We start from the raw sequence: 25465 nt of genomic DNA, 5'->3' as shown, positions 1-25465 counted from the left end.
GCGATGTGGTGACCATCATCTTTGTTCGATGGCTTAGCCAAAAGCCGCTGCTGCTGCGAGGATGATCGGAGTTCGCGTGATGGTCGTCTGTGCTCTTTGACACACTTAATGGCACACCTGGCGTTAGGCTGTGTGCCTATGTGTGTGTCTCTGTGTGTCTCTGTGTGAGTCTCTCTCTGCGTATGTGTCTGTCTGTGTGTCTATGTTGTGTGTCTCTGTGTGTGTCTCTCTCTGTGTGTCTCTGTGTGAGTCTCTCTCTGCTTGTGTGTCTGTCTGTGTGTCTATGTTGTGTGTCTTTCTCTGTGTGTCTCTCTGTGTGTCTGTGTGTGTCTCTCTCTGTGTGTCTCTGTGAGTCTCTCTCTGCTTGTGTGTCTGTCTGTGTGTCTATGTTGTGTGTCTTTCTCTGTGTGTCTGTGTGTGTCTCTGTGTGTCTCTCTCTGTGTGTCTCTGTGTGAGTCTATCTCTGCTTGTGTGTCTGTCTGTGTGTCTATGTTGTGTGTCTTTCTCTGTGTGTCTCTGTGTCTCTGTGCGTGTTTCTCTCTGTTTGTCTCTGTGTGAGTCTCTCTCTGCTTGTGTGTCTGTGTGTGTCTCCGTGTCTATGTTTTGTCTCTCTCTCAAATTTAGCAATCTTTGGAAGAACTTAATCAACCAGGTGGGGTGTTGACTGTTGTGTTGGCCGACTCTCTGTGTTGTATTGCATTATATTTCCAAGTTTACTATGTTTGTTTTATCATTCATTTGTACCTGATGATGGTTGCTTGTGTCACAATCGAAGCGTCGTATTCTATTATTATTTAATTTATTTCTACGTGAATTTACCGAAAGAACCAAAGAGTAATTCCTGCAGTTACGAAAGCTTCGAATGTAGTCTGGCGTTCGGCTCTTACAACCAGTCTGGCAGGAACCCCTGCGAACCCGCACGGCGAGGCGAGGCCCTCATCCAGGAGCGGAGTGACACGCGTCTTTTACAAATACCCTCCACGATGTGCCCCGAGCCTGTGGGCGCAACCGTTGCCGCAAGACGAGAACAATGACATGTACCCATTCATATGCCAATTGCATCACTATAAAACTAGAAATATTTATATTCGTGCCATTTAATTATCGTCAGGCTCCAACGGGTAAATACCAGTCGCTAACTTCTATCCACCCATCTTCTTTGGCCTCTCTCTGTGTGCGCTATGAAGAAGGGCCTTTGTCCGAAACGTCGCCAATTATATGTTCCCTCCTGTTAGGGATACACGGTGTAATTGCCACGGAACGTGTTGGTTGAGTTTGTTGTTGTTGTTTTGAACTGCTTGTGCACCGCTGCCAATAGCAGCAGCATCACGAGTTGGTGACATGTCAAATCGTGGTTGATGTTGACGTTGGTTACCAGTTATATCACTTGTTACGTCACATTATTGATGTTGATTGACAGCAGGGCAGTTGGTGTCATTGGGAAACAAATAACTCAAAAACCTCTATTGTGGAAAATAGAAAATCCCACAAATCCTTAAACAATCCCACGGATTTAATCAGCGTTTAACACGTAGCAGGATTTCGCGACCAATGTTTTCCATAAGAGGTTTTGTTTTGGGTTGGATCGCCTAAATATAAATGCGTCGTTAAACCTGCCACACCACCCGACACAGAGAATTCATAAAGTTTGTGACGAAAAACAAAACATCTACAATTGTAGATGCTGTAGTGGGTATACCATCCAACACATAGGCGTGCTGAACAAGTAACTAATTTGCACGTTTTGTTTACGTCAGAAACTTTACTAATTGGCTTTGTCGGGTGGTGGCGGGTTTTACGACACATTTATATTTACGTGGTCTAACCCAAAAAACCCTATTGTATGGATACAGAAATCCGTATATACTCAAAACCCGCAATCGGTAAATTCGCGGTTGGCAAAGGATTCCTGTGCGTGGTGCGGTGTGTAAACGTCGCCACTCGGGAGACAAAGACGGCCGGGCGTGCCCCCCCCCCCACCCCCTTCGTGTGCCGTACCGGCCTTCACGTACACAAATACGCTAATTACAAACAGGACCCTGCGGGGTGGGCTGGTAGGAATAATACTTAGTACCGGTACAGGGATATCGTCCGGGTATAGAGGAGTTAAAGAAAAAATTACTGTATTCTAGTGTAACGTTAATTAAAAGTGTTTGTTTTGACAAGAAACGCTGTGAGATTTAAAGACTCGTAGTCTTTCATTTCCAAACGATCAATTTGTTGAGTCCTGGGAATAGTTCCAATAAATATCTGGTGAGATAATTGCGATTGTATCCCGGTGCCCATCAATAGCTCTGAGCACCGTGCTGATTGGCCCGTGGGGTGCTCCCCTTCCGGGAGGAGCGATGCGCGCCAGAGGCTCCGAGTCCCCGCCTCTACCCCGCCCATTAGCAACGCGCCCTGCTTAAGTGGTGAGGGCGGCGTGTGGTGATCGTGGTGATCGTGGGTGGACGCCGCTGTGTCGACTGTCCCCCGTCTTCAACTACTTGGGGGCGAAGTGGTCGTTTGCAGACTTCACGGCGACCGACTTCAGCGAGGAGGCGCTTTTATCTCAGCGACGCCATCAAATCGACGACGCCGTGACGACAAAACGCAGCGATTTTCGCGGGAGCCGACGACTTGGTGACGCGCAGTTGACAGCCCCCCCCCAACACCCCCCAACACCACCCTCAACACCACCCCTCCCACCAGCCCTCACCACCCCCCCACCAACCCCCACCACCACCACCAAACCCCACCGCCACCACCCCACCACCCCCCACCACCACCTTCTGCACTAGGTCTCGCGAAGCCTCCCGCACTAGGCCTCGCGAAGCCTGCCGCACTAGGCCTCGCGAAGCCTGCCGCACTAGGCCTCGCGAAGCCTCCTGCAGTAGGCCTCGCGAAGCCTTCTGCACTAGGCCTCGCGAAGCCTTCTCTGCAGTAGGCCTCGCGAAGCCTTCTCTGCAGTAGGCCTCGCGATACCTTCTCTGCAGTAGGCCTCGCGAAGCCTGCCGCACTAGGCCTCGCGAAGCCTGTTGCACTAGGCCTCGCGAAGCCTTCTGCACTAGGCCTCGTGAAGCCTTCTGCACTAGGCCTCGCGAAGCCTTCTCTGCACTAGGCCTCGCGAAGCCTTCTCTGCAGTAGGCCTTGCGAAGCCTTCCCTGCAGTAGGCCTCGCGAAGCCTTCTCTGCAGTAGGCCTCGCGATGCCTTTTCTGCAGTAGGCCTCGCAAAGCCTTCTCTGCAGTAGACCTAGCGAAGCCTTCTGCACTAGGCCTCGCGAAGCCTTCTCTGCAGTAGGCCTCGCGAAGCCTTCCCTGCAGTAGGCCTCGCGAAGCCTTCTCTGCAGTAGGCCTCGCGATGCCTTTTCTGCAGTAGGCCTCGCAAATAAGGCGATTAAATGTATCTCGTGTCTGTGTTAATATAAATGTATCTTATTCTTTGGTTCTTTCGGTTAAGTCACGTCTAAAAATAAAATAATAAATTAAAATAATAGCGATGTTTCGATTGCAACACAAGCAATCATCATCAGGCATAAAAGAAATAGCAATAAAAATCTAACTAGAAAACTATAGACAGACATAAGCAGACAGACATCACAAGGACACACAGAGAGAGGACACATATCGGCACAGAGAGAGGGGTCGTTTCTGTGACGGTCCCTTAAATATAGAGAGGGGGGGCGGGGACGGAGAGAGGGAGGGGGCAGAGAAAATTAGCATATCAATGAGTGTACGGCAACGTGTTGCTGCTGCGCAAGTAAGATGACGACGTGGCACGGCACACAAGCTTGAAATTAGGAGAAAGGCACACTAAAATTAAATAACCTCGCAAAATATCGAAATGTGATGTAATACAACACAGAGAGTCGGTCAACACACAATTAACGCATAGCCTGGTTGATTACGTATTTCAAAGATTGCTAAGTTAGAATTTAAGTGTGAACATTCCAAAAGAGAGGACACAGGCAGAGAGAACAAATAGCCAGAGAGAGAAAAAAGATAAGCTTAAAACTTCCCCGTAGAAGTGGTTCAATCTTAATTTGGAGCTTTCGTGACTGCAGGAATTATTCTTTGGTTCTTTCGGTTAAGTCACGTCTAAAAATAAAATAATACTATTATTTTAATTTATTATTTTATTTTTAGACGTGACTTAACCGAAAGAACCAAAGAATAATTCCTGCAGTCACGAAAGCTCCAAATTAAGATTGAACCACTTCTACGGGGAAGTTTTAAGCTTATCTTTTTTCTCTCTCTGGCTATTTGTTCTCTCTGCCTGTGTCCTCTCTTTTGGAATGTTCACACTTAAATTCTAACTTAGCAATCTTTGAAATACGTAATCAACCAGGCTATGCGTTAATTGTGTGTTGACCGACCCTCTGTGTTGTATTACATCACATTTCGATATTTTGCGAGGTTATTTAATTTTAGTGTGCCTTTCTCCTAATTTCAAGCTTGTGTGCCGTGCCACGTCGTCATCTTACTTGCGCAGCAGCAACACGTTGCCGTACACTCATTGATATGCTAATTTTCTCTGCCCCCTCCCTCTCTCCGTCCCCGCCCCCCCCTCTCTATATTTAAGGGACCGTCACAGAAACGACCCCTCTCTCTGTGCCGATATGTGTCCTCTCTCTGTGTGTCCTTGTGATGTCTGTCTGCTTATGTCTGTCTATAGTTTTCTTGTTAGATTTTTATTGCTATTTCTTTTACGCCTGATGATGATTGCTTGTGTTGCAATCGAAACGTCGCTATTATTTTAATTTATTATTTTATTTTTAGACGTGACTTAACCGAAAGAACCAAAGAATAATTCCTGCAGTCACGAAAGCTCCAAATTAAGATTGATAAATGTATCTTGTCTCTGTGTTTAAAAAACGTGCTGCGTTTCAGTAAAGTAAATTTGAAGCGAAATTTAAAGTTTCGCCGTGAGGCGCCACCCCCCACCACCACCTTCTGCACTAGGCCTCGCGAAGCCTCCCGCACTAGGCCTCGCGAAGCCTGCCGCACTAGGCCTCACGAAGCCTGCCGCACTAGGCCTCGCGAAGCCTCCTGCAGTAGGCCTCGCGAAGCCTTCTGCACTAGGCCTCGCGAAGCCTTCTCTGCAGTAGGCCTCGCGAAGCCTTCTCTGCAGTAGGCGTCGCGATACCTTCTCTGCAGTAGGCCTCGCGAAGCCTGCCGCACTAGGCCTCGCGAAGCCTTCTCTGCACTAGGCCTCGCGAAGCCTTCTCTGCAGTAGGCCTCGCGAAGCCTTCCCTGCAGTAGGCCTCGCGAAGCCTTCTCTGCAGTAGGCCTCGCGATGCCTTTTCTGCAGTAGGCCTCGCAAAGCCTTCTCTGCAGTAGACCTAGCGAAGCCTTCTGCACTAGGCCTCGCGAAGCCTTCTCTGCAGTAGGCCTCGCGAAGCCTTCCTGCATTAGGCCTCGCGAAGCCTTCTCTGCAGTAGGCCTCGTGATGCCTTTTCTGCAGTAGGCCTCGCAAAGCCTTCTCTGCAGTAGACCTAGCGAAGCCTTCTGCACTAGGCCTCGCGAAGCCTTCTCTGCAGTAGGCCTCGCGAAGCCTTCCCTGCAGTAGGCCTCGCGAAGCCTTCTCTGCAGTAGGCCTCGCGATGCCTTTTCTGCAGTAGGCCTCGCAAATAAGGCGATTAAATGTATCTCGTGTCTGTGTTAATATAAATGTATCTTGTCTCTGTGTTTAAAAAACGTGCTGCGTTTCAGTAAAGTAAATTTGAAGCGAAATGTAAAGTTTCGCCGTGAGGCGCCACCCCCCACCACCACCTTCTGCACTAGGCCTCGCGAAGCCTCCCGCACTAGGCCTTGCGAAGCCTGCCGCACTAGGCCTCGCGAAGCCTGCCGCACTAGGCCTCGCGAAGCCTCCTGCAGTAGGCCTCGCGAAGCCTTCTGCACTAGGCCTCGCGAAGCCTTCTCTGCAGTAGGCCTCGCGAAGCCTTCTCTGCAGTAGGCGTCGCGATTCCTTCTCTGCAGTAGGCCTCGCGAAGCCTGCCGCACTAGGCCTCGCGAAGCCTTCTCTGCACTAGGCCTCGCGAAGCCTTCTCTGCAGTAGGCCTCGCGAAGCCTTCCCTGCAGTAGGCCTCGCGAAGCCTTCTCTGCAGTAGGCCTCGCGATGCCTTTTCTGCAGTAGGCCTCGCGAAGCCTTCCTGCAGTAGGCCTCGCGAAGCCTTCTCTGCAGTAGGCCTCGCGATGCCTTTTCTGCAGTAGGCCTCGCAAAGCCTTCTCTGCAGTAGACCTAGCGAAGCCTTCCTGCAGTAGGCCTCGCGAAGCCTTCTCTGCAGTAGGCCTCGCGATGCCTTTTCTGCAGTAGGCCTCGCAAAGCCTTCTCTGCAGTAGACCTAGCGAAACCTTCTGCACTAGGCCTCGCGAAGCCTTCTCTGCAGTAGGCCTCGCGAAGCCTTCCCTGCAGTAGGCCTCGCGAAGCCTTCTCTGCAGTAGGCCTCGCGATGCCTTTTCTGCAGTAGGCCTCGCAAATAAGGCGATTAAATGTATCTCGTGTCTGTGTTAATATAAATGTATCTTGTCTCTGTGTAAAAAAAACGTGCTGCGTTTCAGTAAAGTAAATTTGAAGCGAAATTTAAAGTTTCGCCGTGAGGCGCCGGAAGCGACGGCCATCTTGTTTAGTTCACAGATCGCAGGGGGAGCGGGCGGCCATCTTGTCGGACAGACGGACAGACGGATGGACGGACGGACGGACACATTAATCTATTGGTGGTCTGGTCCACTTCGTTCCTACCAGTATTAATTAGCGTTACAAAGGGCCTTGATTGTGACTCCGCCCCTGGCGAGCCATAGCCCCGCCCTCTAACTCTAGCCCCGCCCCTCGGCACTGGCCTTGCCCTCTAACTCTAGCCCCGCCCCCTTAGTCGTTGGCCCCGCCAACGACTAAGGGGTTCTAGATTTGAAGTTTCACATTCACCTCGGCACGCGCTGCGTTCAAGCTGGTGAGGGGTGAGTAGGTGAGTGAGTGAGGGGTGAGTAGGTGAGTGAGTGACGGGTGAGTAGGTGGGTGAGTGAGTGAGGGGTGAGTAGGTGGGTGAGTGAGTAGGTGAGTGAGTGGTGAGTAGGTGAGTGAGTGGTGAGTAGGTGAGTAAGTGAGGGGTGAGTAGGTGAGTGAGTGAGGGGTGAGTAGGTGAGTGAGGGGTGAGTAGGTGAGTGAGTGAGTGAGGGGTGAGTGAGTGAGGGGTGAGTGAGTGAGTGAGTGGTGAGTGAGTGAGGGGTGAGTAGGTGAGTGAGTGAGTGAGTCGGTGAGTGTCAGCGGCTCCATAGTTAGCGAGGCGAGTTGGGGGCCATCCTAGTTTAATAGGAACGCAAAAATCCGTCAAAACGTGACCCCCCCCCATACGCAAGCGTAGCATTTGGTTCTAGATTTGAAGTTTTCGTGACTGAAAGGATTCATACTCTTTGGTTTTTTCGGTAAAGTCACGTAGGTAAAAACTTTTTTAAAATAAAATAAATAAAATCACGACGTTTCGGGCGCAACACAAGCGTCCTTCTTCAGGTGGGGACAACGTAGCGAAAGCACCCCGCTTAAGTGCGTCTCAGAGGTGACTGTGACGAGTCATTATATAGTCGCGGGGGGGGGGGGGGCATGGTGAGTGTGGGGGGGAGTTGTAACCCCGAGCAACGATTGGAGTTCAACTGAGGCTTTGTAATGCAGATGGTGGAAGTAGATAAGCCGCCTTTTGTGATGCTGCCGGGTAAATTAGTAACGCACATTTCAGTTTGACCCCCCCCCCCCCGGGACTATATAATGACTCGTCACAGACACCTCTGAAACACACTTAAGCGGTCGTGCTTTCGCTAAGTTGTCCCCACCTGAAGAAGGACGCTTGTGTTGCGCCCGAAACGTCGTGATTTAATCTATTTTTTTTTTATGAACGCATTTGGGTGAAACCCCCCTCCCCCCTCCATGCGTGCGTACTAAATGGATGGCCCCTAATCTCGCGTTGTCCGTCTTTCGTTATATTTGTTTTTATTTCAAAAATTCAAATTCGTGACGTTTTTTTCTTGGTGGTGGGGGAATCGCGCCGCAAGGGGGCGGGGGTGGTTTATTTTCTCTCTCTTCTCGCGGCGTGAGCCCAAGTCGGCGGTGACGCGGCCCGGCGGAGGGGGAGGGGTGGGGGGTAGTCGCGGAGTGATACCGAGCGGGAGCTGCTAGAGGCAGCAGCAGTCAGCTTCAGCAGCAGCAGCGATCGCAATCGGCAGGCTGTGGTGTTGTTATCGCTGCCCTTGTTGTTTTATTTTGGTTTTATAAAGGGATACCACCACCGAGAACCAGGGAGAAGCAGCAGGGGGAGAAGCAAGGAGCTGCAGCAGCAGCTGGAGTAGGGAGAAGCACCGCTGCCCTCCTGCGCCCCGTGCTGCCCCTGAGAGAAGGAGAGGGGCAGCCCCCGCACCTCCAGCCTCGGAGAGAGAGAGAGAGAGGAACTGTCCGCAGCCATGGAGGGCAGCAGCAGCAGCAGTCGGAGCCAGGAGGAGGAGAAGGCGCGCGGCTACGTCCACGAGCTGGAGACGGAGCGGGACAAGCTGGGCAGCAGCCAGGGGCTGTACAAGCGCCTCATCCAGGAAGGTGCTGCCCGCTCGCATGCTGCCCTGACACACTCACCACTACTCACCACTCACTACTCACACGCTGTCCTGACACACTGCCCACTACTCACCACCACTCACCTGCTGTCCTGACACACTCACCACTACTCACCACTCACTACTCACACGCTGCCCTTACACACTGCCCACCACTCACCACCACAACTCACACGCTGCCCTGACACACTCACCACTACTCACCACCACTCACCTACTGCCCTGACACACTGCCCACTCCTAACCACCACCACTCACGTGCTGCCCTGACACACTGCCCACTCACCACCACTCACTACTCACACGCTGCCCTTACACACTGCCCACTCCTCACCACCACAACTCACCTGCTGCCCTGACTGCCCACTACTCACCACCACCACTACTCACCACCACTCACCACCACTCACGTGCTGCCCTGACACTGCCCTGACACTGCCCACTACTCACCACCACCACTCACCTGCTGCTCTTCTTACACAGTGCCGTACGCACTTGCGCAGCAGGGTTCTCTCTCTCTCTGTCTTTGCGCCGTGTACTCTTTATTCAGACGTCTGTGTGTACAGTATTTATACACAATTCATGGTGATTTTCGTGTTCAAAATTATTGCGACTGCAGCTGCTCGAGTCCATGAGCCCAGAAGATGTATCACGAGTCGATACCACCTACAAGTGGCACAGCTGAAGGCTCTTCCGATTTATCTGAGTGGCCAATATCCCTGAATGATGTGATTTATTAGTTTGGGTTTCAACATAAAGGTGTTGCTACGTCAGTGTAGTTGTTTTGAGGTTAGATAGTAGATATAAATGTGTCGTTAAACCCACCACCACCCGACACAGCCAATTAGTCAGATTTTATTCACGTAAACAACGTGAACAGAACGTGGCCATTCGTTACTAGTTCAGCACACTGACGTGTTGGAGAGCAAATCGAGTACTCGGATTGTAACCCAACACAACTATATTATGGATGATGTTGTTCGCGAAAGCCTACGTGTTAAACTGCTACCTGAGGTTGAACATCTCTCGCTTGCTCTTGGCACATTTGGTGATGGGTGTTATGAAAGGGGGGGGAGTCGTGGCGCAGTGGTTAGCGCACTGACACATCGGTGGCGAGAGATGTCCGAACTGCTGCTACCACGAACCCACTGGTTCTCTAAACCTTCACTGCAGCCTTGCACCCATTTGGTTCTCAATCGATACTAAAATGTGTAATGTTAGTAACTGCATAGGTTTTGATTTAAAGCTTTCGTGACTGAAAGCTTTAGGGAAATAATAAAATAATAATATATAACAATACAACATTTTCTTGCTGTGGATTTCACACCTGATGACGATTGCTTGTGTTGCAGTCGAAACGTCGTGATCATTTTTATTGTTTAATATTTTTATAATTGTATTATTTCCCTTCTACGTGACTTTACCGAAAGAACCAAGAATATATAACTGCATAAGTGTGATGAAACCAAGGAGTTGTACCCTGGGATGCACGCACGCCGCTGACGGTGCTTGCGAGATGCCCTTTCTGAGTGGGTCGAGAGGGATGGCCAGGTTATTTTAAGAAGGTAATCATCGAAAACACAAATTAATCATGGGGCACGTAAGTCACACAACTACTTTGTTTCATCACACCCACGTAGTTGTTAACATTCTACATTTTTGTATCGATGAGAACCAAGGGTAGTGCAATGCTACAGTAAAGGTTAAGCGAGCCATGGTTATAGTGACACACTTAATACCGGCGTGTCAACAATTACGATGCGGTGTCTGTGTGCGTGCACGCAAAGTTGTGTGCATTGTACAGTCGTAATAGATATGTTTTCCTGAAATGAGCGAGGCGATTTACGACAGGGGATTGTGAATGTTGGAGACGATGGGAGGGAGGGAGTGCCACGGGTGGAGCGGTGAGAAGGGAGAAACGGGAGATGGGGAAGTGAGGTGAGCTGCAGTGTGGTGAGGGAGTGGGTGGGTGAGTGAGCGGCTGGGTGGGTGAGTGAGTGTGTGGTGAGTGTGTTGCTGTGACCGCCAGTGTGGTGAATGAGTGGGTGAGTGTGTGAGTGAGCGGCTGCGTGGGAGAGTGAGTTGGTGAGTGAGTTGTTGTGTGGGAGAGTGAGTGGGTGAGTGAGTTGTGACCACCAGTGTGTTGAATGAGTGTGCGAGTGAGCGGCTGGGTGGGAGATTGAGTGGGTGAGTGAGTTGTTGTGACCGCCAGTGTGGTGAATGAGTGGGTGAGTGTTGTTGTGACTTGCAGTGTGAGGTCTCAACATGCGTGGAGGAATGAGTAAGTGGAGTTCACGGGAACACTAACCAGGCTAGTAGAGTAGCAGTGGCAGGAGATTGATGCATTTGGGAGGCTGCATACTACGCATATCCTGTCATGAGTGAACATTCGTTGCGTGCGTGTGCGTGCGTGCGTGCGCGCGAGCAAGCCTACGGCTCGGTGTAGTGTGACGCACGGCTGTGATCTTAAAGAGAGCATTGGACGTGGAACTGTATTAAAAATCCACGTGGCGTGTGTCTGTCTGTGTGTGTGCACTCGGCACGCAGAGAATTAACAATGCTAACATTATAACCGTCTTCGATGATGTTTTTCCGTCGTTTTTTCTAATCCGGAATTTGTCCCGAATTGATGAGCCCACGTTTTGTTGCTGGCCGCGTGGCGTATTGAGCATCAGGGCCGGTGCCCAACGACCGCGATAGAAACGAGAAAGATCCCCCGTATGGCCCTAACAGACTGTTGGGGTGCTGTTCGTGAGCACCTACCAAGGCCACACAAGGGGGTGGTGGGTGGCCAGCACTACGCCCGGCCGCCTTTGTTTCCCGAGTGGCGATGTTTACACACACCGCGACCAGGTCCTCATTTGAGGCTGAGTGGACCTCGGGGAGGCCCAGGACCGGTTCAGATAATGGTCACCGGTGTTGGTGGCCGTGAGCGGGAATTGCACTCGGGTCGCCGGGTTCGTAGCGCAGCACTAACCACGACACTACCGATCCCCCCGTGATAGAAAACACAAACACACACACGTTCACTTGCCTCTACAGCTTAGAATGTGGCCTGAACAGAAATGTAAACAGAAAAACTTGCATTTCTTCCTCAAGCCAAACCTGGCATGCTGCTAACATTGCATTTGAAGTGTTAGATTCAGAATCTTTAGTCATACCGGAGGAATCCGATGAGCTATAAAGCTCTTCTTCAACAGATGTCTAGTCGAGACTCACTTCTTACACGCGAGTTTTTCAGGTTGTTCCCACGTACGCGGTGTTTGTGGGCCTTCTTTTCCATCAAGAAGAAGCTCCCAGTGAAATGTTGGACATCCGCGTGCCGAACAACAAAAACAACCAACACCTACCTAGTCCAGTGTGGTGTAACGCAGTTGTGTTCGTAGAGTTTTGTCTCGAACTCGATCCCCCCACGTCGCCGCACAGCGTGAACAGACTGATGGGGCAAGTGCTGTTAGCGAGTAGCACCTATGAAGGCCGGCATGTCACACGAGGGGCTTGGTGGTCAGCACCACGTCCGGCCGCCTTTGTCTCCCCAGTGGTGATGTTTACCCACCACACCGAAAACTCACTTGAGGCTGAGTCGACCTCGGCCGTACGCCCAATGGATTGTGTAAAAAGAATACCCTTCGATTTGTCATATGTGGAGACGAAAAATATGGCAAGAAGGCAATATTAATGTTTTTGTTGTCGTAATTCGCACCTTCGACAAAGTCGCCCGGAACACACTCGCCCCACCAGTTCTCCTCGACTCTCACAAGCTAAGCAGGGAAACAACAATACATGTTGAGCCTGTGCTTGGACCAGCTCCAATCGCCTCCTGTAACAAACAAACTAGGTTCTATAGGCTGCGGCGGGGCCTACGTTTATCATTGGAGAGCAGTGTGGCAAAAGTGCACCGTTGTACTGCACTGCACTATGTTCCAGCCTTCAACGACCCGCACCGACCGGCGTGGTGAAGTATGGTCATGTGGCCTTCGCATTCCACGTGGTGTTGGGAGTCCGTCATCCAGAATGGCATTGACAAAAAGTCGTCTGTACAAGTGATGTTGGTAGGTCTAGCCCTTTGTGAGCATGGTTATAATTTTGGTTGTTTAGCACGAGCATCAAGATGTGGGGGTAAAGAGATTATAAAGCGGCAGCGGTGTCCACAATCGGAATCGGGATCTTTATTTCGATGGCAGGAGGAATCCGATGAGCTGCTTTTTTCACGGACATCCCAGTGTGGGGAGGACGGCGGGTCAACGGGTTAACAACAAACACCTTGCCATGTGCGCTGCGGGCAGCGAGAGCTCCATCGACTCCTCCGATGTGTTTTGTAAATATCCTCTTCATTTGTGCCCACGCGTCACACAAAGCCGTCCCGACCGCTTTGTGTGACGACCAAAGATCACAAACCCCAGTGGAGCCGAACCACGGGCTGCTGCGGCGGCATGCTTTGGCAACCCGCGTTGGCACTTTGAAAGGGCTTGTGGCCAGCAAGCTTCACGCCTTGCCGCCTTTGTCTCCCCAGTGCTTTTGTTTTGACACGCACACACTGCACCAGGTAGTGATGTGAGGTTGAGTCGACCTGGCGGAGACCCAGAAACGGCGCATACCTATGACACCGCCGATGTTATCCATCATAACATTGTTAAGCAATCGCTGAGGTAACCACTGCACTCACGAACGCCACCGTGGCATCCCATCCACTCTAACCCACGACCTCCTGTATACCAGGTGAGGGAGTTAACATCTCACCACCGTGGCGCCCCATCCACTCTCTCCCAATGACCTCTTTATGTAAGTTATACTTTATTTACCTCCGTTTCAACTCTAGCAGCCGGTGTTATTGCAGTGTGGTTACCAACCCACGCGGGCCATTCAAACACCCCCGTCGTACAAAGACAACAAACACGCGTTGTGAAGAAAGGGTGTAATTCTAAAGTGGAGAATAGAATAAAGGGAATTGTAGAAAGACGGAAGTGGTTAGGTTGGTATTCAGCAAGGCGAGATGCCTGTTTGCTGTTCTACAGAATTCAAATTAAGGCGAATTCATTCAGGTTCGTTGGATTAATTCTACCCTGAGTAACTTTGCCTGGCCGTTTACCCACCATGACGTGTATGTGTGTGGGGATCGTTGAAACCAAAAAAAATTCATCGTCGAGCGAACGGCTGAAAAGTGCGCAAGGAAGCATGGAGAGAAGCACGTTTGGGGATCACGTCGAGGGACAGAGAGAGGAGAGAGAGAGAGGGGGGGAGAGAGGGGGAGAGAGAGGGGGAGAGAGAGGGGGAGAGAGAGGGGGAGAGAGAGGGGGAGAGAGAGGGGGAGAGAGAGGGGGAGAGAGAGGGGGAGAGAGAGGGGGAGAGAGAGGGGGAGAGAGAGGGGGAGAGAGAGGGGGAGAGAGAGGGGGAGAGAGAGGGGGAGAGAGAGCGGGGAGAGAGAGCGAGGAGAGGGAGAGAGGAACGGGAGTGGATCGGAGAACACAATCGGCTGCGATCGCTGCCACTTGATAAATTCAGAGTGGGCGAGGGCCGGACGCATCGCGCGACAAGGGCCGACGGTGGACAATGGTCACGGGTGATTGGAGAGTGACGGCCCGAGGGACCGGAACGCGTCCGAGGGGGGAGATGGAACTCTCGCTGTAAACCGATGACTAACACCTTGCGCGTCTCGGACGATGATAAATGGCCCGAGAGGGAGGAGGGTAAGTCAAGCGCTTGCTTTTGGAGTCCGTGAACCGTGAACACAACTCGAGATTGTTTTGGTACTTAACGGAGAAGAAATTAGCAGTTTAGCCTCGAGCAAACTAGGAGCCGTGCTGAGTGAGAAGTCAGATTACAGCAATTGATGCTGTAATTACCGCTGGAAGCTTTTGGCGGGCCATCGTACAAAGACGGACACTGCATCGTGCGGCGCTTTCAGATGCGCTGCTTCTGCGGCCGTCTGGAACGCTCTTCCTTCCGATATTAGGAAGCCAATGGAGCTACACACTTTTAACTCGTCTATATTGATAACTAATTTTATTCGAACTGCTTTTAGTGTTTAGTTTGTTGTCCTTCCCCCGCACCTGCGATTAGCACGGTTGGCTACGCACGGTGCGAAAGACGTTCAACGTACGTACACACGCACGGGTTGTCATTGAAGCTCTGGCGTTACAGGTCGTTGAGGGCCCTAACCTGGCCACAAAGCCAGCCAGCTCGCTCGATCGCGTGCCCGGTGGTGGCTGTGAGTCTGCTATAACACGTGAGATGTGTACGCAGGCCTGAATAAAGACCGGGGCGCCGTGGGTAGCATCTAGCAGTATCCAGCATCATCCCAATATATTGTGCGATGATGATGCTACGCCGAGATGCAGTTTCTGTTGGCTCGATTGCGTTATATCTATTTCACATCCGCGTTATGAAGAAACATGCGTTTCCTACCACATAATTCAAAATGGGGGTAATCCAAAAATATAACCATTTTCGTCAATCTCTGCCAAAAATAAACGATCGACCGATCAATGTGCTTGCTCAGTGATAACACTTTCCTGCTCCCGTCAGAAGACTTGGCCTACTAAGTGGATGATAGCAGAGCCATGCCAATCAACATCAATCAAACTCTGCCCCACTGTTGTACAGATATTGCAACTACTGTACTGTAGAGGCGATCACGTGGATTTCAGATTAACCGGAACAACATATTTGTCCGGTTCAAGCATGGTACGACTTGTAATGAACATTTCCAAGAATAACAATGTATCGCTGTTTTAGATTATTAATTTGGGCTCAAGGGAACATCAACGAGCTATTCACTTATTTTAAAATCTCTGTGTGCGCGGTTAATCTGCAAATCGGATAAACCGCACGCGGATAATCGAGAGTGCCGTACATTCATCACTGTGATGTGTTTTCCGGAATGCAAGTCAGGCCACGAGGTGGGGCGGAGGGAGCGGTTTGGGCTGGGGGGGTTGATCGTGACCTCTGTTATATCCACGGCCTACGACTTGCCAATCCATTCGCCATCCTCGCGCGTTCCTCCGAGACCCGCCGGGGTGTGGCAATGTTACATGTCCCGTCGGTCGCTCGCTCGGAATGGCAAACCAATTAGCCCAGCAAATTGAATTAAAGAATAACATTCGTACAGCTAAAGCCACCTTTACTGAAGGCATGCCAGCACTTGCTAATGTGTATAGGTGCTACTACGTATGGTGCCTATATATATTCACACGTAGTGAGTTACATGCATAACAAGGCATGCATTGGAGTGGTGTCCATGAGACCGGCGATTAATGGGAAGTGAAGGCCTAAGAGCAGTTGGTGGGATACTGCCGGAAAAGATCTATGGGTCTCTGTGCGAGTCTGTGGATCTCTGCAAGTGGTGGCGAGATGTTAACTACCTCACCTGGTATACAGGAGGTCGTGGGTTTGATTGCGACTGATGCCTGCTTTATATTTCGAGTTTGCATGTTCTCCCCGTGGTTGTTTGGATTTATAATCAACGTGCGTTTAGAATATTGTAGCTGCTATACATTTCCCCACGATAGGCCACTTAGTTGAGCTATCATTTATGGCTAGGTCGCTTCTGAAAAAGTTCTCAGCAGGCCTTACCTGGTAAAATAAAAAATAATAGAAGTTTTTGGGTCTCTGTGTTAGTCTACGGGTCTCTGCATGAGTCTAAGGGTCTCTGTGAGAGTCTAAGAGTCTCTGTGAGAGTCTATGCGTCTCTGTGTGAGGCTATGAGTCTCTGAGAGTCTGTGGGTTTCTGTATTAGTTGATGGATCTCTGCAAGTGTTTGGGTCTCTGCGTGAGTGTAAGAGACCAGATGGTGGAATGAAACTGTCAGGGCAAACCTTGGAGGATCTGGCGGTGGGTGAGACGCGTTGGTAGTGAGGTGTGGTGGTGGTGTGGTGCTGGTGGTGGCGGTGGTTGTTGTGGATGTGGCATCACTGGCTTGGCCCACGGTGACGTCTCCAGTTCATGAGTGAGAGTTGGTCAATCCTTCTTTCCTTTGTATGGCTGAGTGTATCGCCGTGATGTCTGCGTCGTATTTGTGGATAGGGCATTGCGTCGTTATACGTTGTTACGGTCCGTTCTGGACCATCACAGTCGCAGACTACTACTGGAGATTCTTTTATTTTCCATTTGCACATCCGCATCCACTGCTGCTGCCACAGTTTGTGCAGTGGATACGGTTTAGGGTGGACCGTGAGCAGCTTCGTGGAAGATCAAACCCCAGGGGATCTTCCGTGTCGGGTCTTTTACAACAAGGCAGTGTTTGTTTGTTAGTTCTTTCAAACTCCATTCAGCCACAATGTGGCGTCGGCAAAGCTGCAACTACGAACGACGCGCTCGTCTGTTGTAAGCCGCCGCCTGGCACGGTGTGGACTCTGCGTCTTTGTTTGTAATTAAACAGAGGCTGTCGCGTGCATTATTGATGCAACTCGACGCGCAACGCAACACCACGTTGTGTTCGTGCACCCCCCCCTCCCCCCGTTCGAGGATATGAAGATAACGTAAAAGAAACTCTGTGATTGAGTAAATGCGAGGAATAATAAGATATCGCATCACCAGCTTATGTGTTTAAGTGTCATAAGCAGGTGCAGACCGTGGTGTACTTTGTCTTTCAGTATTACGACTATCCGTGTTCAACCCACTGTTGGTGCATCCGCCAGTCATCTCAGTCAGATAACCCACGGCACTTGGGGTCTGTTCCGTGACCTCTTGCCGGCAGTGAGCCTTCAACACTTGACGTGTACCCAAAGTGCACCTAGCCTGGCACAAGCGCCGTGGTGACGTTGCTGCTGCTGCTGTTGTACGGGCGGGCCACGTTTCCCGTCCTCGCGAGGCGACGTCGGCGCTCGGAGCTCCGCGGATGTTTGCCCAGAGTCTGGTCGCGTCACGCGTCGTGGTCACCGCCACTTGTAGCTGTCGCTCACCCGGGGAGGCACGCCACGGCGGTGACGGTGGCGCCACAGTGCCTCCAGCTCTGGCCCCTTGTTCCTCCGGCTCTCGCCTTCCGTTCCTCCCGCTCCCGTTCACCCAGTGAGCCGTGCGGTTGACAGCCCTTTTATTGCTGGTTAAGGGCCTACCTTCGCCGTGTGAGACTGTGTGGGCTATATTTGACCATACTTCACCACACTGGTCAGTAGGTGTTGGGGAAGGTGGTGAGCGTAAGCCGCGTGGGCCTTCCGAAGTCCAGAAGAGCAGCGCTGGTGGACAGCAGCGATTCAACAACAACAATAGCAACCACAGGTTTCGAGTTTTTAAGTGAACTCTGGCAACTTGGCGTGCATGTGACTTCACCCATGCAAGCGCTGTCCAGGCTGAACCGCCGCTTAGCTTCCGGGATCCGATAACATTAGCCGGCATCCCGGGTGCTGCGTTCGTTCGTTACCGCTCGATGCAGTTGCGACGGTTACATGCCCCTCGGTCGAGGATGCTGGCATGAGCTTTGGAGAGTAGGCCTCTATCCAACAGTGGCTTGATCGTGGCTGATTGTTGATTGTGATACTGCTTTTCCCCCTTGATGTGGGTCCATTATTATCCCCTGCTAAGAATGGGCAGTGAATGGGGAGTCCAGGTGGTGCGTCTGCACGTGTAGTGCGTCTTCCGGTCGTCTCAGTCGGTCAACCCATGGCACCTGGGTCTGTCTCGTAACCTCCTGCCAGCGAGCTTTCCGCACCATCCTACAGTAGGATGTGGAGCTGAGTTGACCTGCCAAAGACAATGTCAACGTCGGCCTCTGTGGAGGAGGCTCGTGAAGCACGCTGCTACTGGGCAGTTGGAGGCAGTCACCCTCCAACAACAGCCAAGGGCAGAGCAACAACGCTCACAGGAACAAGCGGAGCGCCGGGCGGATAAAATGCAGAGTTGAGAGAGTGGGGAGCACAGTTGGTGCTTCTGCCGGTCGTCTCAGACAATCAACCCACAGCACCTGGGTCTGTCCCGTGACGTCCTACCAGCAACGAGCCTTCCACACATCACGTGATGGCCTCAGATGTGCACCCGGCCTGGCACAGGCTCCACGGTGACGTCACCGCCGCTTGTACAGAGAATAACTTAGAATAATCACAATACAGGTTTTTGGGTTAGATCGTGTAAGTATAAATGTGTCGTAACCCTCCACCACCCGAGACAGCCAGGAGTGACTAATTGGCGCGTTTTCTTTACGTGACAAACTTTCCTGGCTGTGTCGGGTGGTGGTGGGTTATGACGCATTTATACTCAACGTGAACTAACCCAGAAACCTTGATTGTGAATAATATTGATCGCGAAAGCCGCCTACTACGTGTTACATTTAGAATGTGAAAGTCTTTTAAACCTTGATGCCGCATGACCCTTGTTTGGCGATGAGCCCGCCGTTTTAATTTTAGTTTCGAGACGTGCGTACTCTCACTCCGAGCGTGTCGAGGAAGTAACAGTGCTGCTGCGTACACGTGTCGTGCGTGTGGTTTTTTGCATGCGTGGGTGTTTTTTTGCAAAACCGTGATACGAGGGAGCAGCAGCAGCAGAAATTCATAAATGATGCTCCCTCACCTGTCACAGCGGTCACAGGAATAACTGGTTCTTTGACATTTTTTTTGACCCGAGCAAGGACTGCTGCTGCCCCCCCCACCTCTGCCACCCGCCCACTGCCGCGGGCCCTTGCCCGTGGATCTTCTCACCTGTTTTTTAAATCGCCGACGCTATTGCCACAACATTCACGAGCGCTGCTGTGTGAGCAGAATGCCAGGGGAATTATACGTCTACGGGAGGGGAATTAGACGTCTATGGGAGCGAGCAGCATTCCAGACGGGTAACAGTTTTGCCGCTTGCTTTCTTGTTTGGGGAGGTGGCCCCAGCGGTGGCCCCAGCGGTGGCCCAGCGGTGGCCCAGCGGTGGCCCAGCGGTGGCCCAACACTCGCCACTCGTTGGGATTGGTTCGCGCTTCGAGTCCCGGGGGGCCGCCCTCGTTAACCCTGGCATCGGAGAATCCCGTAACAAAGGGGACGATCCCGTGACACAGCATCGTCACGAGTTCGGCCCGCCGCTGCATGCTACTGGCTGCTGTCGCGGCCCAAATTTCCGCCAAATGTCCTCAATTGGTAGTGACACACAGCAGCCATCAGGCCCCTCTCCTGCGAACGCTTGAAAAGGTCTTGAGATCCCGCTGAGGCTTTCCTGGATTAAACAAGCAGATGAACTGTCACAACAATGACAGCAATAACAATAATTATGTATATTTCAAGTGCGTTGAGCTAGATATTCTCTAGAGCGTTGCTAGGCAACGAAAGTCCCTCTCCTTCCCTACCCCGTCGCCACTCCCCCGTTGCTCTCTTATTGCCGCCTCCGTGTGTGTCCGTGTGTGTACGTGTGTGCACGTGTGTCTGTGGGAAGCGGTGGCGTAGCGGTTTGCGATGTGCTGTGTTATGTACCTGGTCAGCCGAGTTCGATTCCCGCTCACGGCCGACACCAGTAACAATTATCTGAACCGGTCCTGGGCCTCCCTTAGGTCGATTCAGCCTCAAATGAGTACCTGGTGCAGTGTGTAAAGCATCGCCACTAGGGAGACAAAGGCGGGCAGGCAGGCGGGCGTGGTGCTGCCCATTCACCCCCTCGTGTGCTGAGGAGAGAAACCTATACTACCCCAACCAAAAAGACCTCAACGACTTGATCAGAGATCTTGGTCTCACCAAGTCCAATGCCAAGCTTTTGATGTGGAACTTGTTGGATGAAAGTGTGCAAGTCGGAGATCAGAGGAAGCGTCACCAACCTTTTTGCAGCTTCTTCACCCGTCAAGATGGGCTCTGCTTCTGCCACAATGTGACCAGTCTGTTCGAGGCAATCGGTATCGCCTGTAACCAGAACGAGCGGTACCTCTTCATTGACAGCTCATCCAGGTGCCTCAAAGCCGTGCTGCTCCATCATGGTAACAAGTACCTGTCTCTTCCCCTGGCTCACTCGGTGCACCTCAAAGAGGATTACAACAGCATCAAGACCTTGCTGGATGCCTTGAAGTATGAGTACGGCTGGGAGGTTATCGTAGACTTCAAAATGGTGCCATTCCTGATGGGTCTCCAAGGTGGTTTCACCAAGTTTCCCTGCTATCTTTGCCTTTGGGACAGCAGGGACACCAAGGTGCACTACCTCAAGCAGGACTGGCCACAGCGGACCGAGTTCTCTGTGGGGAGGAACAACGTCAAGTGGGAGCCACTGGTGGACCCCTGGAAGGTGCTGATGCCACCACTGCACATCAAATTGGGCCTTATGAAACAATTTGTCAGGGCTGTAGATAAGGAGTCAGCAGCCTTCAAGTACCTTCAAGACTTCTTCCCTAAGCTGTCTGAGGCAAAGGTCAAAGCCGGTGTCTTCGTCGGACCACAGATAAATAAGATCCTGGAGTGCAATTAATTCCCCAAGAAGCTCACTAGTAAGGAGAAAGTGCCTTGGAACAACTTTGTCCCAGTGGTTCGTAGCTTCCGGGGCAATCATAAGGTCGAAAACTGTGTGGAGCTGGTTGAGACTTTGGTGAAGAACTACGGCACAATGTGCTGTAGGATGTCCCTCAAAGTCCATATACTTGATGCTCATCTTGATAAATTCAAGGAGAACATGGGAGTGTACTCGGAGGAGCAAGGCTAGCGCTTCCACCAGGATTTACTTGACTTTTAACGCCGCTACCAAGGACAGTATAACGAGAACATGATGGGAGGCTACATTTTGGGGCTGATTCGTGAAAGTGATTTACATTATAATCGTAAATCTCGAAAAACTACTCGCTTCTAAATCTTTTGTAGTAATTTTTTTATTATTTTAGTATAAATATATGTTAATTTAGATTCATGTTTTTTTTTCTGACTTTGTGAACGAAAAGACACAAATTCACCCGTTTTCTCATTGAAAATGGGTAGAATTCAAAATATCACTGTCCTGGTCACAAAAGCAAAGTTTGTGGGGAATAATAGCCAGTTTCTATACTTTTTAGGCATAGGCAATTAGGAAATAACACTTACTACCCAGGAACAAAAATTGTGTTACTTCGTGTAATCGCTAACAGCACTTGCCCCAACAGTCTGTGTAGGCTATACGGGGGATCTTTGTCTTTTGTGTACGTTGAACCTCTTTTGCAGCGTATGTATCCAACCGCGCCAATCGGAGGTTCCTGCCAAGTTTGTGATTTGTGACTTTTTATCCTTACCCGTGTGGTATCGATAGTTCAATGTCAACTTGCTGTTTCATTGAGGGAATACTACTGCTGTGTTGTCGTTGTCTGGCTGTAGTCTGGGACTGTTCTTGTTGTTGTTTTGCTGTATTGCTCAACTGGTAACGAATTGGCCGTGTCGGGGGGTGGTGGCGGGTTTAATGACACATTTATAGTTATGCTATCTAACCCAAAAACAACCTTTATTATGGATAATATTGGTCGCAAAAGCCTGACCTACTACTAAACTGCCTTGCCCTAGCTGTCATTTAGTGTTGAAAATTCTGACTTATTTACTTAGTTTTTATTTATTTATGTATATTTAGTGATTTGCTTACCTTTTCTCTCTATTTTTGCACTCCTATAATTTTGTTGTTGTCGTTTTTGTTGTTGTTGTCGTTTGTTGTCGTAACTTTGACCCCGAGCCCCCAGACTGGACATCTGTGAATCAGAGCTTCATGGCTCATCGGATACCTGCTCCTGCAAGTCTAAATAAAGATTATAATTGTCGTGGTTAGTGGGGGAGGCTATATTGTTGCTGCAGCTGCTGCATATCTCATCTTAACGTAAATTACATAGCGCCTTAACCATGCCATACATCCGAAATACAATGGGGATTATCGCTGCCGGCTCACCTGACAGGTACTCACTTCCCTTTGGTTTCTGTTGGCCGGATGTCACTTCAATCGCTACTCCTTCCTCATTCAAGGCACCACTCCCCTAACTGGGAGCGAGCCGAGTGGGAATTTCACCGGTTTCTCAAGTGGGCACAACCCCCCCCTCCTTGCCGGTGTTTCGTCGATTAGCCCACTACACCTCGGGGCGGCTCGGCGGCAGAGCCAGCGTCCTGGAACTACCCCCTTGATCCGCCGCTCAACTCAGCCCTGGCCTCCCTTACTGCCGGCTTGGCTCTGCCACCGCTCACTCCGCTTCAGCCGGATCCAACAGGATGCCGCTTCTGCCTGCCTGCCAACAACTTCTTCCTTCGATGCCGAGCAGCCCCCAGCGCTCTCCGGAGTGGTTGTCCTGCGAAGCTCCTGCAGCCGACCTCAACTGGTAGACTCCAGCCTCTCCATGCATCCCGCTGGCTCTCAAGGATGACAGACTGGTGTTTCCTGAGCGTCTGCTTATGTGCTGCCTCTATCCTCTCCTCCCAGGGTACTGTGATCTCGACGAGGACCACCTGATTGGTTCCTCTGGACCAGAGGATGATGTCCAGTCTGAGGCTTGTTGCCGGCTATCGCTTCTGGGAATCGAAGCTTCTTCCGGAGGTCTGCCAGGATCTCCCAGTCACCTGTAGCAAGGGTCCCTTTGCTCTGTGTTCCCCTCACTGCGCTCTCTCCTCACCTGAGGAAGTGGATTAAACAGGGGCCCTTGGTTAGTTGTCTTGGCTTTCTCCTTGCTTGCTCCAGTCCCGTGGCTCGCTGAGTCATTATTTGGTCATGTCGCCACCTGAACATATAATGAGAACATGAAGAGGGAATAGCAGCGTTGGTGGTTATGAGGGGGAGATAAGGCGGTCGTGGGGTGACCTAGGGAACAATAAGTGAGTTTTGAGTGAGGAGCTGAAACTTGTGACTGCTTAATGTGGAGGGGGAAGTTTGTTCCAGTGCAGAGAGCGACAGCGTGGATTGAGTGCAATGAAGAAGAACAGAGAGAGACAGCAAAGATTGAGAGCCTAGAGGGCGAGAAGGCGACACAGAAAGATAGAGTGGCAAGATATTGAGTAATTTGCCAGTACATTTTCGGTATTGGGGCTGTAATTTGGCCAATACCGGTCACAACGTGGGTAAGGGTTTTTTTTCTTTTAAGTTACGGGAGGAAAACTGAAGAACCCAGAGGAAAACCCACGCAGAACAAGGAGGGGGGAGAGAGAGAGAACTTAGATACTCCACAGAGTAGGCGCCCACGTCGGGAATCGAACCCAGGGTCTTCTCGCTTTGAGGCACCGGATGTCACAACTGCTCCAACCACCACCATCACTCTCGCACCCTTTGCCCCCACGGTGCTCTGCACTGAGCCTCAGCATTGGACAATCCCCAAAGGGGGGTGGGGGGAGGGGTTGGCAGACTGCAGTTTAGAAACTGAGAGGTTCTGAGCATCCCCCTGGCATGGGTAGACAATGTTATTCTTGTGAATGAGACAATCTTATTCTTGTCAATGAGACAATGGGTTTCTTGCCAATGAGACAATGGGTTTCTTGTCAATGAGACAATGGGTTTCGTCTTCGCGCTTGGTCTCGTGCGGCCCGTCGGACGCTCTTCGGTGAGCGGAGTTGTCGTCGTCGCTTCTCCGCAGGCCGCCTGCGGAAGGCACGGGCGCGCGACAACGTGTTCCCCCGCGCTCCGTGAAAATGTTTTTGGTGAAATCCTCGCCCCCGCCGCTTGCCTCCCCATTCGCCGGTTAAACACGCCGTGAAAACGGGCCCTCGAATGCCGTTGTGCGTGCGTGCGTGTGTGCCTGCGCGTGCGTGCGTGTGTGCGCGTGCGTGCGTGTGTGCGCGTGCGTGCGTGTGCGCGCGTGCGTGCGTGCACGTGTTCCCCGGCGATTTAACGATATTGACGCATTTTTGACCGCGTCTTCTTCACGTGAATGGAAAGGTCGTGCCGTCTCTGTGCCGTCTTCACTCTGATGGACTTTCCTCGTCTGTATAAATACACACCTGTATACACACACACCTGTATATAAAGACAAAGATCCCCCCATATCGCCTGAGTTAGTACTGTTAGCGAGTAGCACCTATGAAGGCCAGCATGGCGCACGAGGGGCGTGGGTGGCCAGCACCACTCCCGGCCGGCTTTGTCTCCCCAGTGGTGATGTTTACAACACACCGTGCCAGGTACTCATTTGAGGCTCAGTCGACCTGCGGGCAGCCCATGACCGGTTCAGATAATCGTCACTGGTGTTTGTCTGCCGTGAGTGGGAATGGAACTCGGGTGCCCGGGTTCGTAGCACGGCGTGCTCACCGCTACACTACCTCTCCAGTTTACACACACACACACACGCCTGTTTACACACACACACGCCTGTTGACACACGCCTATTTACACACACACACACACGCCTGTTTACACACACGCCTGTATACACACACAACAACAACAACAACCACCATTCGCCACTAAGTTGCGGTGACGTCACCACGACGCTTGTTCCAGGCCATGTGCACCTTGAGGCCACGTGAAGTGTCGAACGCCCGCTGGCAGGAGGTCACGGGGCAGCCCCAGGTGCCACAGGTCGACTGATTGAGATGACCGAGATGACTGGCTGATGCACCACCTGTGCCCCCTACTGTGCCAACACACACACACACCTGTATACACACACACACTCCTGTATACACACACACACCTGTATATACACACACGCCGGACAAGGAGGGCCTCCCGTGGTGCGGTGTTGGCTGGGGTGGTGGTGGCAGCCTCGTTTATGTAATGAGTACATTTTAAAAGCCGCTAAGTGCTCCAATATCGTTTATTGAAACAATGATGTACATACGTTATATCTGTTGATGAACTGTGAATAACCCAACCAGCATAGATATCCATTGTAATTTATAACGTGCATGCATAATGTATGTTGATGAACTGTGAATAACCCAACCAGCATAGATACACATTGTAATTAATAATGTTCATACATTATGTATGTTGATGAACTGTGAATAACCCAACCAACAATAGATATACATTGTAATTTATATGAATGCATTGTATATCTCCAGCTGATTGGCTCACAGGTGACGAC

General features: G+C 51.2%; 1 protein-coding gene across 3 annotated transcripts in view; it reads left to right on the top strand.

Annotated features, from left to right (window-relative positions):
- The first annotated feature begins 8127 nt into the window (after positions 1-8127).
- LOC144726213 (KH domain-containing, RNA-binding, signal transduction-associated protein 2-like) overlaps positions 8128-25465 on the top strand; it is a 67534-nt gene continuing 50196 nt past the window's right edge. For all 3 annotated transcript variants that reach the window (XM_078604734.1, XM_078604733.1, XM_078604732.1), the window contains exon 1: positions 8128-8557. In XM_078604734.1, coding sequence (XP_078460860.1) covers positions 8428-8557 — 130 coding nt within the window. In that variant the 5' untranslated portion in view covers positions 8128-8427. The remainder of the gene's footprint in view (positions 8558-25465) is intronic.

This window comes from Lampetra planeri, chromosome 23, assembly GCF_965212315.1.
Source record: "Lampetra planeri chromosome 23, kcLamPlan1.2.h2, whole genome shotgun sequence".
Taxonomy (NCBI): Eukaryota; Metazoa; Chordata; class Hyperoartia; order Petromyzontiformes; family Petromyzontidae; genus Lampetra; species Lampetra planeri.
Note: the sequence above shows the minus strand (reverse complement) of the source record. Positions and strands in the feature narration are given on the sequence as shown.